This window comes from Cheilinus undulatus, linkage group 5 (genome assembly GCF_018320785.1).
Source record: "Cheilinus undulatus linkage group 5, ASM1832078v1, whole genome shotgun sequence".
Classification (NCBI taxonomy): Eukaryota; Metazoa; Chordata; class Actinopteri; order Labriformes; family Labridae; genus Cheilinus; species Cheilinus undulatus.
In genome coordinates, this window is record NC_054869.1 from 38,946,586 (window position 1) to 38,964,585 (window position 18,000).

At 38.7% G+C, this 18,000-nt stretch overlaps 1 protein-coding gene across 3 annotated transcripts in view; it reads left to right on the forward strand.

The window, feature by feature from the left end:
- loxhd1b (lipoxygenase homology PLAT domains 1b) overlaps window positions 1-18,000 on the forward strand; it is a 48,067-nt gene that overhangs the window by 13,913 nt on the left and 16,154 nt on the right. For 2 of the 3 annotated variants that reach the window (XM_041788393.1, XM_041788394.1), the window contains 16 exons: window positions 529-689; window positions 780-866; window positions 3,027-3,162; window positions 3,263-3,417; window positions 4,036-4,196; window positions 4,287-4,363; window positions 4,455-4,651; window positions 5,022-5,214; window positions 8,955-9,115; window positions 9,204-9,525; window positions 11,919-12,070; window positions 15,711-15,844; window positions 16,001-16,146; window positions 16,340-16,444; window positions 17,111-17,239; window positions 17,321-17,485. In XM_041788393.1, the coding sequence (XP_041644327.1) occupies window positions 529-689; window positions 780-866; window positions 3,027-3,162; window positions 3,263-3,417; window positions 4,036-4,196; window positions 4,287-4,363; window positions 4,455-4,651; window positions 5,022-5,214; window positions 8,955-9,115; window positions 9,204-9,525; window positions 11,919-12,070; window positions 15,711-15,844; window positions 16,001-16,146; window positions 16,340-16,444; window positions 17,111-17,239; window positions 17,321-17,485 (2,481 nt within the window). The remainder of the gene's footprint in view (window positions 1-528; window positions 690-779; window positions 867-3,026; window positions 3,163-3,262; window positions 3,418-4,035; window positions 4,197-4,286; window positions 4,364-4,454; window positions 4,652-5,021; window positions 5,215-8,954; window positions 9,116-9,203; window positions 9,526-11,918; window positions 12,071-15,710; window positions 15,845-16,000; window positions 16,147-16,339; window positions 16,445-17,110; window positions 17,240-17,320; window positions 17,486-18,000) is intronic. The other variant, XM_041788395.1, reaches the window with a different exon arrangement.

Sequence of the window (18,000 nt, forward strand, 5' to 3'; positions counted from 1 at the left end):
TGGTTTCTTCATCTGTTAACTCATTTTATGTTTTGGTTTTGTTAAAGCAAGCATGGGGGAGCTTCTGTTACACACAGTCATACCTACACACACATTTTGCCGCACTCTCCTGCTGCCTCTATCAGTCCTGTCCCACATCTGTAAGGCCTCTGTAACTACCCTCTAACCAGCACTAGAAGGGGATCAGCTCTTAGACGTTTATATCTAAGGTAAAGCATCACAGGGATGTAAATATCACACCTTGAAACAACACTGTAAATTGTTTTCAATTACTTCATAAATCTTAAATAAGCAAACAAGCAAACCCAGGTGCTTCGCTCAAATGTTGAGGGAGTATAACTAATCAAACTTTCACAAACTAGCCTTTAATCTCATCACTACAGCTGTATAAGCTATTTGAAAACTAGCCACACTTATTAAAGTCTCTGGGCAGGTTTGAAGTGGATAACCTCTTTTACCTCTCAGCAACACAAACAGACAACAAAGTGATAAATCTAACAGGACACATTATGATTTTGTTTCTCTCAGAGCACCCCTGGTCTTTGTGGATCTGGACGTCAGACCTGGCTGGTGCAGGAACTGATGCAGATGTCTCCTTCCAGGTTTATGGAGTCAAGGGCAAGAGTGATGAAATCAAACTGGACAACAAGACAGACAACTTTGAACAAGGACAGGTGGATAGGTTTATGGTAAGTTGCTATTTTAATGTCAGTGACATTGTACATTAATAAATAATCAGGTTTTAAAATAATTTGTTTTATTTTGATGTGATCTCACAGGTTGAGCTGCCTGATTTAGGGACCTTGACCAAATTTCGTATCTGGCATGAGAAGAGGAATCCTTTTGCAGGATGGCATCTGAGTAAGGTGATGACTTCTGTTATCTCATCATGGTGAAATCACACATCTGTCATATCTGTTAAAGGTGGAGCATGTCACTGTAATTTATCACATTTTTTGTCAGACTCTGTAATAGTTGACTAGCTCTCCTTTTTTGTGGGACATAGAATTTGTTGTTTTCACACAGCCCTTGCTTCTTAAATTGGCAAAGAACAAAGTGTCCCTCAGAGCTGCACAATAACTGCCTACAGACATTCAGTTTACTTTCTAGTTTTACTCTGATGATAGCTTTCAGTGCATGAGAGTTTGCCTTCTGCAGCTGGTGTTCTCACTATAACAAGGCTCTCTTCCTCTACATTTTAGCTCTACTCCAGTAACTGTGGAGAAAGTTGCTCAACCAAAGCCCAAGTGCCATTAGACATACACTACATGGACAAAAGTATTTGTCCACACGAGTTAATTATTGAGTTCAGGAGTTTCAATCAGACCTGTTGCCACAGGTGTGTAAAATCAAGCACCTAGCCATGCAGTCTCCATTTGCAAATTTTAATGATACAGAAGGCATCGCTCTGAAGAGCTCAGTGACTTTAAGCGTGGTGCTGTGTCGGATGCCACCTTTGTAAGAAGACAGTTCATGAAATTTCATCCCTGCTGGATATTTCACTGAAAGTGATATGAGAAATTGGAAGCATTTAGAAACAGCAGAAACTCAGTAGCAGAGGACCACATAAAATCACAGAGCAGGGTCAATGACTGCTAAGGTGCATGCTGCGTTAAAGTCACCAATGCTCTGCTGATTCTATAGCTGAAGAGTTCAGCACTTCCACTGACACTAATATAAGCACAAAATCTGCATTAGATGTGCATTAGAAGCACACTGAACTGTGGACCAGTGGGAATGTGTGTGTGTGGAGTGACAAATCATGCTTCTCTGTTCTGCAGTCAGATGGACAAGTCTGGGTTTGGTGGATGCAGGGAGAGCATTTACCTGCCTGACTGCATTGTGCCGACTGTAAAGTTTTGTGAAAGAGGGATAATAGTATGGGACTGTTTCTCTGGGTTTGGGCTGGGCCCCTTATCTTCGATGAAGGCCAATCTTAAGGCTTCAGCGTTTTAAGATATTTTGGACAATGCTATGCTTCCAACTTTGCGATAACAGTTTCTATTCCAACATGACATTACCCCGGTGCACATAGCAAGGACTATTAAGACATGGTTGGATGAGTTTGGAGTGGAAGAACTTGACTGACCTGCACAAAGCCCTGACCTCAACCCCATCAAGCACCTTTTGGATGAACTGGAATGGAGATTGTGAGCCAGGTCTCCTCGTCCAACATCAGTTTCTGACCTCATAAATGCTTTACAGAATGAATGGGCACAAATTCCCACAAAAACACTCCAAAATCTTGTGGAAAGCCTTCCAAGAAGAGTGGAGTCTGTTAGGGCTGTAAAAGGAGGGCCAACTCCTTCTAAAAATGCGTGTATTTGAATTCAGTATCATTACAGTCTCTGCTGGTGTAATGGGCAGGCTGCCATATACTTTTATCCATATAGTGTATTAGCATACTCTGTTTCTTTGTGCACTAACATTTTATCACAGTATTCGAATTAGACCAGCTTATGAAGGGTTTTTAAAGAAATTGTCTTATACACTGAATCACTGAAGTATTTTTTCTGGTTTAGTTTTCCAAACATCTTTTCACATGCAACTATTGCCATCATGTCTTCTTTCCAAATTTTCAGTGTCAAAAATTTTGTCTCTTTCCAGAATCGCAGGATTAAAATAGCACATTTATCCAACCAGTCACCAAAAATCTAAATTAGGTACAACTGTTTTATCTCTAACTGTAACCATGGTGATCTGGATCAATAACAAAGGAAGGTCATTTAAGACCGAAGGGGTGAAGGGAGCCTTCTAAAAGTTGAGACAAGACAAGGGTTAAGAATTGAAATATGCACAGTTTTTGTAATGCTGTTTACAATGAAGAGGACAAAGTTTAGTTATGTTTTTATCTGAGAGTTTATCACATTTTAACATTTATCAAACCAGAGAGAAGCGTGAATTTTTTTGACAGAGGAAAATCGAATAATTTTTGATCTTTAAGTGGTCTATGTTAAAAGATAATCCAAACACTTCCTCATGTTTACAATCAAACAAGATTCCCACGTTGCTTTTCCAAAAATTAGGCAACTCTGATGAAGACTCTAACAAAGGAGAAGTATACTTTTCCTTGTGAACGCTGGCTGGACACAAATGAAGATGATAATGAGGTTGTGAGGGAGCTGACTTCCACAGGAGATCTGGTTCCTGAGCCGCTTCCTTGTATGTATATAACACCTAGAGTCACCATGCAACCACACTGTGCCTTACTAGTTTTGTAATAATACCAATCTTGAATGAATGATGTTATTCTGTCCTGCAGTGATCAAATACAGAGTGACAGTTTGCACCGGGACCGTCGGTGGCAGCGGCACAGATGCTTCTGTTTTTCTTAACCTCATTGGAGACCTGGGAGACACTGGAGATCGTCAGCTAGTCAACTGCAAAAACAACGTCAACAAGTTTGAGAAAGGAAACGTGGGTATATTCAGTGCATGACTGTAAAACTCAGCTTAAGTTTGTTTTATCAGGGAAATCATCTCCTGTATTTCCCTCTATCTTTTAAAATCAAAAGGTATATCATCTTATCACAATTACCTTTGCATTCTGGTGGCTTTGGTTCAGCTCATTTGTTAGAGCAGATGTCCCATATATAAGCAGTTTTTTACACTGGTTGCTCCTGGCCCAAAACCATTGGGCCCATGTCAGCTCATCTCTCATTTCCTACATTTCTTGTCTCTCTCACTTTCTCTCAGCCGTCCTGTCTAAAGGCATAGGACCAAAAACGGCTCTTGTTTGTGATACAAATGACAAAAACCTTGTGGACATGTTGGACTGATTATAAAATTTTTTTTAAATGTTGACTTCTCATGGAACCTACATGTTAGTTCATGTTAATCCCATGGTTTACATTACTAGGATAGACATTCATAAAGGAAATGTTGGAGTGAGTTTGTCATACTGCGTCCTTCCCACAAACACTGTGAAACATACATTAAATAATAACAACACTGCATCTACTGACTCACCACATATTCCTGTTTGACACCTAATGAGGCATCCAAACATAATAGCTCCCTGCTTTTGTCTTCTCAGCTGGACGAGTTTATAATAGAGGCTGTAACGATCGGGCAGGTCCGCAGGGTGAGGATTGGACATGACGGCAGAGGTGGAGGCTGCGGCTGGTTTCTTGATAAAGTGATTGTAAGAGAGGAGGGACAGGCTGAGGCCCATGCTGTGGAGTTTCCATGCAACAGGTTCATTATTCTTCGTATGAAAACTGAAATAAGCAGTATTTACATCCACATGTGTATGTAAGTGTAATGTTTGTTGAACGTGCTCTGCAGGTGGCTGGACCGCAATGAGGATGACGGACAGATTGTCAGAGAGTTGGTGCCGTTTGCAGATGGACAACGGCTGTACAGTAAGTTCAAGAGGAGTTCTGGGTATTATTCAGACATTTTAATTTTAACTCTTATGAGTCAAAAGTGTGTGTTTTTGTCTTTGTGTGTCAGATATTGGCTACCACATTGCAGTAAAGACAGGAGATATTCCGGGGGGCAGCTCAGACTCCAACGTGTTTGTCAAGCTGTATGGAGACAAAGGAAACACCAGTAAGATGTCGCTGGTGGTCTCTGACAACAACCTGGGGAACTACTTTGAGACGGGTCGAGTTGACATCTTCACAGTGGAAACCTTTGATATTGGACAGGTGACAAAGAGGAGGCAGAAGACTATTTTGATTCCCCACATTTGATGTTTGACAGAATTAAAGGAAATGTTAAAAATCTTTTGTTAAGGCATATAGGCAAAGACTTTCAAGAGTTCTTTGGATGAACCACATTCAAGCAAATTCAATAACAAATTGTACTCTCATCAGGGGTGCAGATTATATCTTTGCTTTGTACTCAGCATGTGTTGGAGCTGCCTTTCTGTAAGTGAGATAAAAATGCAGAGAAATAGAAAAGCTTTTGTCGTGCTCTCTTCATAAGCATCTCCTTCTAACCCCTCCAGTTGTGTACATCAACAAAAGATTTTATCTATCAAATCCAAATTATTTTCGCCTTTTCAACTTATTCCAGATAAACCGTCTGATGATTGGCCACTCAAATGAAGGCATGCGTGCAGGCTGGTTCTTGGACAGCGTTCAGATTGTGGTTCCAGTCCATGGAAGTCATTACATGTTCCCTAGTCACCGCTGGCTGGACGAAGATGAAGCTGACGGCAAGACAGAGGTGGAGCTTTACCCCAGTGAGATCCTGGAGATGGAACAATGTAGGCTGCACACCCAAAACTCTTGGAAAGACAACACACACACTGCTGATTTATGCTGACACTGTGACTTCTTTGTTAAAGCTTTTATAACTTATAACTAATTCTGTTGGTTCCAGTAGACGTTTGCTCCAGCTATGTGCAAGTTGTGTCTGAATTTATGGTGTAAAGTCCTCACTAAGGCTTATGTCTGCACTAGTGGGGTTCAAACTTGCGTTGTGTCTTGTTGGGTTGCGCCACTGAGGCATGACATTGATCTTAACTACAGGGACCTACATCCTTGTGTGAACTGCCATTTATCCAAAAACAGGAAATTATTTTAAATATGAAAAAGCAGTGCATTAGGTGATAACTGAAGCTTAAATTCTATTGGGCAGCTGAAATGATCTCTGCTCATAGAAAATAAAAGTGTGAATCCTAAGAAGTCATCATGCTTTTCTGAGGGATTCAATCTACCAGTCAGCACATTGCTGACTCCAAACAGACAGTTAAACTCACTGCTTCTCATCACCCAGGAGTGACCTGGCTGACATGCCTAGGGGACAGGTGGCAGACAATGTCACCTAATGATGTTTTTTGTTATTGCAGACAAAAAAATCCAGAAAGGCTTGTGTTTAAAACAACTTCATCTTTATTAATCTTCAATGGTGATGATGTAAACATTGTCCATATACATTAAAATTTCTGTTATTACAATTGTTTCACAGCTTTTCCAAATATCCAAGTTTTATTTTGGAGGCTTACATTATTTTACTTTTCCCACAAAAACAAAATGATTAAAAAAAGAAAAACAAACTACCAGGGTCAAAATTATTAGCCCCCCAGATGCTTATACAGTCAGTTGTGTCTCCCTTTTGCTGGATAACAGCCTGCAGTTGTTTGATGTAGTTTTCATCAAGTCTCTGACACATATTCTGAGGAATCCCAGCCCATTCTCCTTTGGCCAGTCTCTCAAGCTCCTCCAGATTTGATGGCCTTCTGATATGAAGCAGGAAGGTCAGCACTCAAAGTGTCCTTTTTTTGACGTTTATTGTGAGCTTGAATAAACATAAAAAAAGGACATTTTGAGTGCTGACCTTCCTGCTTCTAGTGTAACCTTTGTGGTCGTGCACCTACTTTTAGTTTTAGTGTTGGGAGGGTGCTCCTTTTTTTGCTTTTTGGGGGCCTCCTGATATGAATCCCACAGATTTGGGCTGACAATGGGACACAATGGGATTCAAGTCAGGGTTTTGTACAGGCCACTCAATAATGCGGACTCTGGTCTTCTGGAGGTAGTTCTTCACAAGGAGCCATGTATGTTTAGGGTTGTTGTTTAGTTGGGAAATAAAGCCACGACCCAGACCCAGTTTTGTTGCTGACTGCTTCAGGTTTTCTTTCAAAATTTTTCACATATCCTCCTTACTTCGTGATTCCTTCCACTTTTACGAGATTCCCAGTTTCAGACACACTGAAGCATCACCACAGTATAGTACTCCCCCCAGCATGTTTCACTGTGAGGATGGTGTTCTTTGGGTTATACGCCCCTCCCTTCTTTCTCCAAAGAGAAAGCGCTCTAGTTTGGTCCCATCTCATCAAAGGACATACAACTAGTATGTGTGATCTTTCTCCAGGTTGTCCTTAGCACACTTCAGTCTGGCTTGAAGGTGTCTCTTCTGCAGACATTTTTCTTGGGCTACAACCTCTGTCAATGCCTGCGTAGGGCTCTAGTGATTGTCTTCACTGAGACCACAAGCCCTGACTTGACTAAGTTGGTCTCTAGAGCCTTTGCAGTTATTCTGGGGTCTTTAGACACATCTCTCACTAGTTTTATTTCCAGGCTTTAAAATCTTTCTCTTCCTACCTCTGCCAGGTTTGTTCTGCACTGTGTGGCTCGCTTTGGATTTCTTGGTTATAATTCTCACTCCAGTTCTTGACACTTGGAAACGCTGTGATAACTTCCTATATCCTTCTCCTGCTTTGTGATCATCAACAATTCTTTTTCTCAAGTCTAAACTGATTTATTTTGTTTTTGCTGTGATGATTTCTCCAGTGTCAGCTCAAACACTTACTGAAGTTTTTATACTGTGTGTAAGCTGGAAGAAAAACCTCAGTTATACAAGCTTTGTGCTTTACAAAGTTGAAACACATCATTGCACAACAGTGGTTTGTGCTAGGGCTTAACAAAAAGGTCCGTTCCAAAGGGAGGTAATAAATTTGATCCTGGTAGTTTTGGGTTTAGTGGAATAATTTAGTCTCTGTGTGTAGAGTAAAATAATGTAATCATCAAAAATAAAACTAGGATGGTTCAAAAAGTCCTTGCTCTCTTTGAGCAGCACTTGAGAAAAACTTCTAAAATGGATATTTTCATAAGGGGGCTCATGATTTTGTCCTCATCTGTATGTCCAATAACAAAAAACTGCCAACTTGTGATGAAACACAACATGCTCTCCTTGGTCACAAACTCTTAGCCCTACCATGTCCACACACCTGAATTAGACATTGACTCCATAGAATTAATAACAGAGCTGAAATTTAACAGTAAAACCGACTGACACAACACAGAAAAACTTAAGTGGAATAACTCTAAAAATACCCCACATTTTGCACTCAAGAGTTATCCCATCTTTCAAAACTATATGACAACTAAAACAACCATGACAGTAAGTCCAAACAAGGCTACACTGGCATAACTGGTGCAACCCATAGCAGGTGTTTTTGAAAGAAGCATAAAGACTGCATTTTAAGTTTTTCAGTTTAATATAAAAAAAAAGCATTATTTTAAATTCTTCTCTTCAGATAATATTTTAATAGCATTTTATTTCTCTGCACTATTTTTATTATCATAATATAATTCCTGATGAGTGCTGTTGCCCCTCAGTAATGACACATTTTCTTGATTTTTCCCTGCAGTGTATGAGCTTGTAAGATTTTGTGTTTACCCGTAAACGTCCTAGAGTTTGTACATCTATAGTCTAATACAGGGGTGTCAAACTCATTTACAGCAGGGACTGGATTCTGGATTCAGGTCTAACCTGAAGGCCTAACAGGGTCACCTTTTTAACCATTAACTGTCAACCTCATTTCAACAGTAATAAAATATGAAAACAACCTTAGCACTGATGAAAAGTGATTATGACATTTAAAAGTCAAAAAGAGAAGTTTAAAGGCTCACGATCTGAGAAAAATAAATTTATTAATTCAAAAAGGTCAAAACATGAAATTGAAATTGAAAAATAATGTTTTAAAGGCAAATATATTAGAAAGAAAGCCAAAATGCAAAATTGTTTTTCAAAAAGGTCAAAATATGACTTAAAAATTAGAATTATGAATCTTAAAGTTTAAAATATTGTTTAAGAAGTCAAAATTATGAGTTAAAATCCTAAGTTTGAGTCCTAATTGTGAGATGCGAAATTGAAAATGTGAAATTAAAACACAAATTAATTTCTTTTCCCACATTCCTGACTTCTTATCTTAATATTTTTACTCCTTGCTTTTTCAGTTTTCTTGACTTAACAAGGAGATCTTTAATTATCAAGGATACGTTCACATTTCTATACTAATCTGCAGACCTCATACTGATGGACCAGTTAGAATTATGAGATAATCTTGTGGGCCAGATTGAACTGTTCCATGAGCTGGATTTGGCCTCCGGGCCTTGAGTTTGACACCACTGGTCTAATATGTATTTGAGTTTAAAAACACTGTAGCTGACAGAAAAATGATCCTTGTGTCTGTCAATCTGTTTGTCAATCTGTGTTTTTCAGTGATCAACTATGAGGTTACAGTAGTAACTGGAGATGTGACGTTTGCTGGCACCAATGCCAAAGTGTTCATCCAAATCTACGGGGATAAGGGGAAGACAGAGGTCATCAGGCTAGAGAGCAGGTCCAACAACTTTGAAAGGGACACCACAGAAATTTTCAAGGTATATGCTTGGATTTCATGTTGATTATTTTGGGACTGTGGGATTATCTAGATCTAACCTTTTGAATGAAAACGTGACTGATCTCCAGGTGGAGGCCAAAGACGTGGGCAAGGTCTTCAAGATCCGCATTGGTCACGATGGCTCAGGGATCGGATCTGGTTGGTTCTTAGAGACAGTGGACGTCAAACGTCTGATCATGGCCATGGTGCCTAAGGAGAAGAAAAAGGAGGATAAGAAGAAGAAGAAAAAGAAGAAGAAGGATGAGGAAGATGAAGAAGAGGAGGGAGGAGAGGAGATGCAGGAAGTGGTGCTGACTTATCATTTCCCTTGCTCGCGCTGGCTTGCCGGAGGAGAGGAGGATGGAGAGCTGGTGGTGGAGCTGCTGCCTGAGGACGCAGAGGACCTGGAAAGTATGAAGGAAACGTTACATTGTGTGAATCTGTAGAGAGAGGTGTTGATTCACTGAGTGCCAAACACATTTTGATTTTGCTGGATGTCCTGATTCAACTTTGCCTCACAGCTGAGCAGCAACATAGCTGAAAGTATCACAAAACAGTGCAAGCTCATTTTTCATGTACACTGCAGAATGGAAATGGAACAGTTGAAAGTGACCCGAAAAAGATATTACACCACAAACAGAGTAGTCACTTCAGAGATATGTAACTCACTGGCCACATGATTCTCTGTTTCATGAAGGCCTCTGAAAGGGATAGTTTGTGCTTTTTTTTAGGTGGGTCATATTATCATTAGTAAGTGTTAGGCTTGTAAAGGATAAAATGTAAATACTCTGATATTTTTTTGTTATCAGGTCCTTCAAACTTTTTATTTGATAGTACTGAAAAGTGCAAAAGTTATGGAAAAGAAAAACATAAACAATCATCTTTTTGACCTAAAGCTGCAGTGAGCAGAGAGAGAGCGCATATCAGTGGTTGATTGGCACAGAGAGAATGCAACTACAGAGAAAGAAGCTATTATTTTCACTTTTCTTCACAGTGTTTACACTCCAAGAAGTCAAAAAACTTAAACACCTGTTCACAAATAAGAAGGAAGGAGCAGGATTTTGTTTAATAGCTGCCCTATATGTGTTTCTCTGCTCTCTGTTACTCCATCTCACGCCAGTACATTAAATTAACCCCTTTAGTGTCATAAAGTTTCTTACATTAAAGTGTCTGTTGTTGACAAATCAAAAGCTGAGGGGACAGGCAGCGCTATCTTCTCTTTCTCTGCATCCTGACTAGGGCTGGGCAATTAATCGAAAATGACATTAAATCGCAATATTGCCTGCTGCAATTTTTAAATTGCAGAAGGAACAATATTTCTTTAACCTGAAATTTATATCAAAATACCAGTTTAAAGCTTTTTTTTGCAGCAGAGATGTTATGCTTTACATAATCATTCAGTCACTAAAGTGCCATTGTTTTAGAGCAGTCTACAAAAAAATCCTACTTTATTCATTTTTGCGTGATTCTCCTATTAAATATGAGAAAGACATAAAAATGATCACTCCCTTCAATATCACAATTTGTATCCAGTTTGCAATAGGAGCCAAAATCATCACAAAAAGGTATTTTTTCCATATTGTTCCACCGTTGTTTAGTCTAATAGTGTGTTGGTTATTGAGTAGAATGCTTTATTGCTTGTGTTTGTTGGAAATACATAAGATGAGGGACTTAGTTAATGTGGCTGTTTTGGGATCCCCCTGCCCTTCCACAAACCTATGTGGAAAGCATCAAACATCCTGCTCTTCCTATGCCGATAAGGAAAGCCTAAGGCAGGGAGAGAAGCGGCAGAAACCCCAGAGCAGAGCATGCATCCATGACAACAAAACAGCACTGATTAAGTCAAAAGCAGAATAAGGGAGGAGCTGGGGTGGAGGAGGGAGAGAGCGGCAGAGCGTAGCCAGGCTAGAGCCGTTTGAATTAGAGCAATTAGTCAACAATGTGCTTAGAGCAAATCAGCTGGCACATAGACAATACTTTCCAGGTTTCTGGGGATGACAATCAGATTTCAGGGGGCCCTTTTTGGTCTTAGCTACCACTCGCTTTACCCCTGGAATATTATTAATATTACTATATTGCTATTTACAATTGGCAAGATATTGTTATTATTTTGGTTATCTATATGTTTACCAAAGTATTGTTTCAATTCAATCACAAACAAACATATCAAAAATTCTTCTTGTCTGTTCTTGTTTACAGAATTAGAAGGTAGCACAGCCTTGTGCTAAAACTCTGAAGTACAGTACAGTTAGGCACAAGCTTCATATTCAAATGTGGATCATATTTCATGTTATTTCTAAAGTCTGCTGCGGGCCAATCAGAATTGGACCGCGGCCTCAATTGGCCCCCAGGCAATAGTTTGGACATCCCTGCCATAAGTGATGTCAGTAAGTATGGACCCATTGTTGAAAAACCAGCAGGAGTACAGCTAGACCATACATTGCTTCAGTCAGGGTCATTTATACAACAACATAATTCACTTTATTAGAAAAATTAGAAAGAAGTTCAATCTGTAAGACTGATATCATTTAAAAAATTCAACATTAATGTAAATTGTACCACAGTGTATGATAGGGAATGACACTTCTATAATTTATAATATGCCAGAAAAAATGCTATGTCCCAATACATGTATTTCACATGTAAAATACCCAAGATGCCACATTTGGTGACATATTTAACTGTGAGTATTTTCCTTTTCCGACATTGCAGACATGCGTTGTCCATTTTGACACAGTTTCCTGACCGACATTTACGGCAGGTTAAAGAGGTGTTAGTAATTCATCCTCTCTGTTGTCTGACAGTCAACACCTATGAAGTGTGCGTCTTCACTGGAGACATGCTGGGTGCCGGGACCGACTCCAAGGTCTTCATTAATATTTACGGAGAAAATGGAGACACTGGAGAGCGCTACCTGAGGGACTCTGACAACATCAACAAATTTGAGCGGGGACAGGTATAACCACTCAAACAAAGATCTCAGCACTTCTTTTTATGTCAGCTGAAGACAAGAGGAAGGAAACTGATGAGATTGATTTCTTAAGAATTATTGATTGTATCAGTGAAAGTGGACAATTCCCTCCTAAGGGCTTAAAGGCAAAACACTGATATGTAAACTCTGTTAGTATTAATATGTTAACATGGAGCATTATCTGTGAAGTTATTTCTGACTCAATTCATGTAAAAGTACTTTTTGAGCCAAAGTCTCAAATACAAAGAAATATTTCATTATGACTGTACAATTTTAGCTTTTTTCTTGGGGGCATCCTGCTGAAAATAAAGCAGCAGTTAGTCAAAGACAGAAGCACTTCCTGGCAACATGATCCTCACATAAAGGTGTGGGTGGGACTGTTTTCTGGTAGGATTACAAGCTCTTCTGCTGGCAGGCCAGCAGTGACTGACAGCAGCTATGAGGAGTCCTCTGTGTTAATGAACCTGTCCTACTTTTACTCATTTCTTTATCTAAACCTCTGAATTATTGATCTACACATTAGACCCAGCATGCGATATTCACGCCAAAGGACAATAAGGTTTGTTTCCTCTCTCTGATCAGGAGCAACAATGGCCCCTTATCAGACAGGGATGAGATTTCTTTATCAGAAAAACTACTGGAGAAGCTCATCAGAGATTTAAAGGGCTAACCACCTCAGTGGACAACAGTTACTACAGACTTTACTGATATATGTTGAATGGGAAGTCAGGTTAAACTCTGATTCTTGACCTTAGGTGCTGATCTGTCACAAGGATCACAGAGTAAATGTTTTAGACCAGGGGTGTCAAACTTAAGGCCCGGGGGCCAAATCCGGCCTGTGGAACAGTTAAATCTGTCCCGCAAGATTATCTTATATTTCTGTTATAACAGGCCCATCAGTATGAGGTCTACGTTTTTTCCTGAAGTAAAAATGTAAACGTTTCCTTGATGATTGAAGATATCCTTGTTAAGTCATAAAATCTGAAAAAGCAAGGAGTAAAAATGATTAGATAAGAAGTCAGGAATGTGTAAACGAATTTTTTTTGTTTCTTAATTTCACATTTTAAATTTTGCATCTCACAATTAGGACTCAAACTTTTGACTTCTAATTTCTTACTTTGAGCATTTCAACTCATAATTTTGACTTCTCATACAATATTTTAGGCTTTAAGATTCATAGTTCTGATTTTTAATCCATATTTTGACCTTTTTTAACCAGTTATTTTGTATTTTATCTCATATTTTCAACTCCAAACTTTGACTTCATAATCCAATAGTTTGACCTTTTAGACTCACAATTTAAAAATTTGAATCATATTTTGACTTTTAGTTTCACAATTACAAATTTTATTTCACATTTCAACCTTTTAAACTCATGATTTTGACTTTCTTTCTAATATATTTGCTTTAAAAAAAACATTATTTTTCAATTTCAATTTCATGTTTTGACCTTTTTGAAGTAATACATTTACTTTTCTCAGATTGTGAGCCTTTAAACTTCTCTTTTTAACTTTTTAAATGTCAAAATCATTCGTCATCAGTGCTAAGTTTTTATTTCTTATTTAATTACTGGTGAAATGAAGTTGACGGTTCAAGGTTAAAACGGTGATCCTGTTAAGCCCTGATGTTAGACCTGAATCCAGAATCCGGCCCCCCGCTGTGATTGAGTTTGACACCCCTGTTATAGACCTTCAAAACCATAATCACACAATCTTCTGTGACAAGATGGAGCATATTATAAAAAATGGTAAACAGAAATACCATCATACATGGAACTCAAGATTTCTGTACTTAACTTTGATGTATTCATTTGATTATACTTAGCATTTAGACTCCATTGCATTTGGGTAAAAATCATTTAACTTCTTTCTTAAAATTTTAATGTAAAACCCCTGTGTAACTAGTTATAGAAAATTAAAATGGGTCTCTTTATGAGCACAAAAAGCTATTAGGACTATTTATATGAAAACTTATTTTTTCTATAAAGTTATTTTTAATGTGACACTCTTGCTTCTGGGAATTGGTGTCAGACAGCCTGCTAGAGAAACAGATTTTTTTTTTACATTTTGCAGAGCAAGAATCCTGTTGTGTGACTCATGTGACTATTAAAATAGAGCAAGTTGAACAAACACATATCACTTTGTCCACTGGGGGGCTCCAAAATTGACACAAACAAAAAACAAACCTCAGAAGGTTTTTAAGGAACCCTGCATATTAAGACATGTTGACTTTATTAGGTTAACCTTTTACATTTATGTTGTGCAAAGACATACTAGATTTCCATATTTAAAGAAAATCTAAAGAACATATTGACAGATAGGCTGTCATTGTTGTGCAGTGCACTCTGGGTAGGGATGTCAAATTGTTGCATCATTCTTCCTCCATTGGACCATCATCATAAAGCCTTTTTAATTCAACCCGAGTGTGTAAAAAGGACAATACTGACAAAGTTAGTGTGTTTGGATTAAGGTGAGGAGAACAATGCTAATCATTTGGCATCACTCCCCAGAATGCTTAGCACAACAATGGCCCTCAAACATGAATCAGAATCAGGTTTTATCGCCAAGTACATTTTCACATACAAGGAATCTGACTTGGTGTTTGTTGAAAAACAAATAACATAGAAGAGGAAGAAAATATTAAGAAGCCAATAAGAAATATTAAGGGGTAGTCTTGATTAGATTGTTATAGAAAAACATGCATGTGAAATTTAAATAAATGATACATGCAGCCCTTTCCTGTTCTTCACCATGACTGCAGCGTACCAGACTATGATAGATAATGTGAGGCTGGACTCGACGATGGTGGTGTAAAAGTGCACCATCATGCTCACTGACAGGTTGAATTTCTTCAGCTGCTGCAGGAAGAACATACTCTTTTGAGCTTTCTTGAAGAGGGAGCTGATTTTCAGCTTCCACTTGAGGTCCTGGGTGATGAGGGTCTTCAGGAGGCAGAAAGTGTCCCCAGTGGAAGCTAGGGAGTCATGGATGGTTATGGGGCCACAGCGTCCTTCCTCAAGTCTATATTCTCTTTTCATTTTTGCAACTATCTAGTTTGTTTCTTTGTATAACATACATATAAAAGGCACTAACCCTTATCTAATGAGGTCAGATTGTCCTATAATGTAGCGTTTGATTTAAATTAAACTGATTTACATTTTCATAACTTTTAGATTGTGATCAGACAATAAAATATCAGGCATGGATTAAATTTTAAACACTCACAAGCATGGAAACAACAAAGAAATGCCGCCACTTTTATTGCAAATTAGTGGTGGTTGATAATTTAGCCCAGTTCATAAATAAAAACATTGGAAGAGTCCAAATCTATGCATGATTTATTGAATATTTTTCTCTGGTTTAACTAAACTTAAATTTGAAATGAGGACTTTTAATTCACTGGAGTGTGATTAAGGATGCACGGCTGTTGTAACTTTTACCTAGGTAGAATATCTTGTGTATGCCATTGACATCTAGTTGCATGTTATCCCACATTTCTCCCAAATTGCCATACCTCTTCTGTCTTTATTCAGATATTCAAAAACAAGATAAAGTTGTTCTAAAACATTATAACTCTCTTTTAAGGTCAATAACTGGACCATATCTCCTGTTGCTGTATTGTATAGGAGGATGTTTTCACTGTTACAGCTGTTGATTTGGGTCCTTTAAAGAAGCTACGAATCCGGCATGACAACACTCAGTCTAATTCAGCCTGGTACCTGGATCGTGTTGAGATAGTTGACACAAAGGATGATACAACGTAGGTATAACCAACTTAATTTGAATGTTGTTTTTTCAGTTATGAAAGTAAAGATTCTATTTTGTACTGTTTACACTGAAAACATTAACCTTTTATGATACCAATGAAGTAATAAGTCACAAGGATCCTAATCAGAGATGGTTTTTGGCCCCAAAGGTACTTTTTCCCTTGTAACCGCTGGCTGGCTGTGGATGAAGATGATGGACAGATAGCAAGAGAGCTAGTTCCTGTGGACGAGGCTTTTATGAAGAAAGACGAGGATGAGGAAGGGACGGGTGCCAAACTCGGCCTTGAGCAGAAATGTAACACAGTTTTAAAGCATCTTTAGGTCTTTGATATATTTTATTAGTTTAAGGAAAAGATAAAACGTCTTTCTCTTCAAGTATTTATCTAAGTGCTTCTTTAAAATTCACGTGTAGACAAGCAAAGAGGGACTTGTGTATCAGTGCGAAGATGAAAGGATTCAAGTGCTGACATGTAAAATTCATCTTACAGCCATGTCTACGACTTACACTCTCAAAATAAAAACTGGAGAAAAGAAGTATGCTGGGACGGATGCCAACGTCTTTGCCATCTTGTTTGGTGAAAATGATGACACAGGTACGATAATGGAACAGCATCCTAAACCATTTTTTTCAGCTTTGTACTATGTTTTGGTTGGAGTATTATGCTGTTCTATATTTTTAGATCTGCTGTATGCACAGTATTTAGAGCAGTTCATCTTTATGGGTCGATTTTGCTTTTTAAAGGGATGCATAATGAGGACCATGTCTGATATGACTGCAAGCCATCAGCTTGTAGCTGTTTGTAAGGAGGCTAAAGACTCGCCTCAGCTTCACCACTTTGTCTGTTGCTTGGTTGGGCCAAAGTTAATTGGAGGAAAGGTTTTCCCTATGATAGTGCTATGAATTGGCTTCAAAAGCTCGCTTGAGTGACCAAATGGCTGAAGTCACTCAAACTTAATTCAACACTTTCAACAGAATATGCTCTAAACACCAGGTCTCTCTTGTTTTGTCTAATGTAGAGAGTTTTTTCAATGTCAAAAACTCTGATATCTTCATATGTGTGGCAATGTGGAACGAAGACATGCACACATCGCTGCATCAGACACAAGAGTGAGATAAATAAGGAGGTTTTCAAATGCTAAATAATGTAAAACAACTACAAAGGATGAATGGATTAATAATATAAAACTTGAAACAGAGTCTGACATGGCTACTATAAATAAACCCTACCCTGAATGTAATATTTTTCTTTCACTCACAGGAATTATCAACCTTAAGGCTTGTAAAAACTACAAAAATAAGTTTGAAAAGGGCATGATCAACGAGTTCACTGTGGAGGCAGTGGATCTGGGGGAACTGGAGAAGCTACGGATCGGGCATGATAACTCAGGAAAGAAAAGAATCTCCAGGCTGAAAATGCACTGTCATTAGTAGTATGCTGAAGAACTAACATCACTCTTTCTCCTCTCAGGTGGTTCATCTGGGTGGTTTTTGGACTGGGTCGAGGTCGACGCGCCCTCACAGGGTCAGAGGCTGCGTTTTCCATGTGGTCGCTGGTTAGACAAAGGAGAGGATGATGGTGCAATAGTGAGGGACCTCTATCCCGCTGAATTACAGACTGAACTCTACACGCCATGTGAGTGAACAGCCCTTGGAAGTACTCAAATCCATTAGTGAAAGAATGCAGATTGAGAACTCTTTCTATAAATATGCGAAGTTTTACTTCAACAAGAGTGCAGAAGCATTAGCAGTAAAGTATGTTTAAAGCACTCTATGTAAAGAAGGGTACTCTGACACAGCTTGCACTCTTTAATTCAGCCTGTAACCAGAGTTGTCAAGTCACTGTGCTGGCCTACTGTTATAGTTCACTACAGAAACAGATCTCTGCTTCTTGACTTACAAGCCAACCCGCTCAAGTTAAATGGATGCAGCTTTAGATACTGTTGCATCCATGTCATCTGGTTGTATTTCACTTTGAATGAAGAACAAAGCAGCACATTTTGTAATGAGGCAGTGACATATTTTTTTGGATCTTTTTGCAAGTTAAACCAAATACTTGCTACAGCCAAGCAGTCAATAGCCCTACACAGAATCCTGAAGCACAACCATAGATTGTAGAAAGAGCTGGACAAAGCCTGAGTGACATCAGCT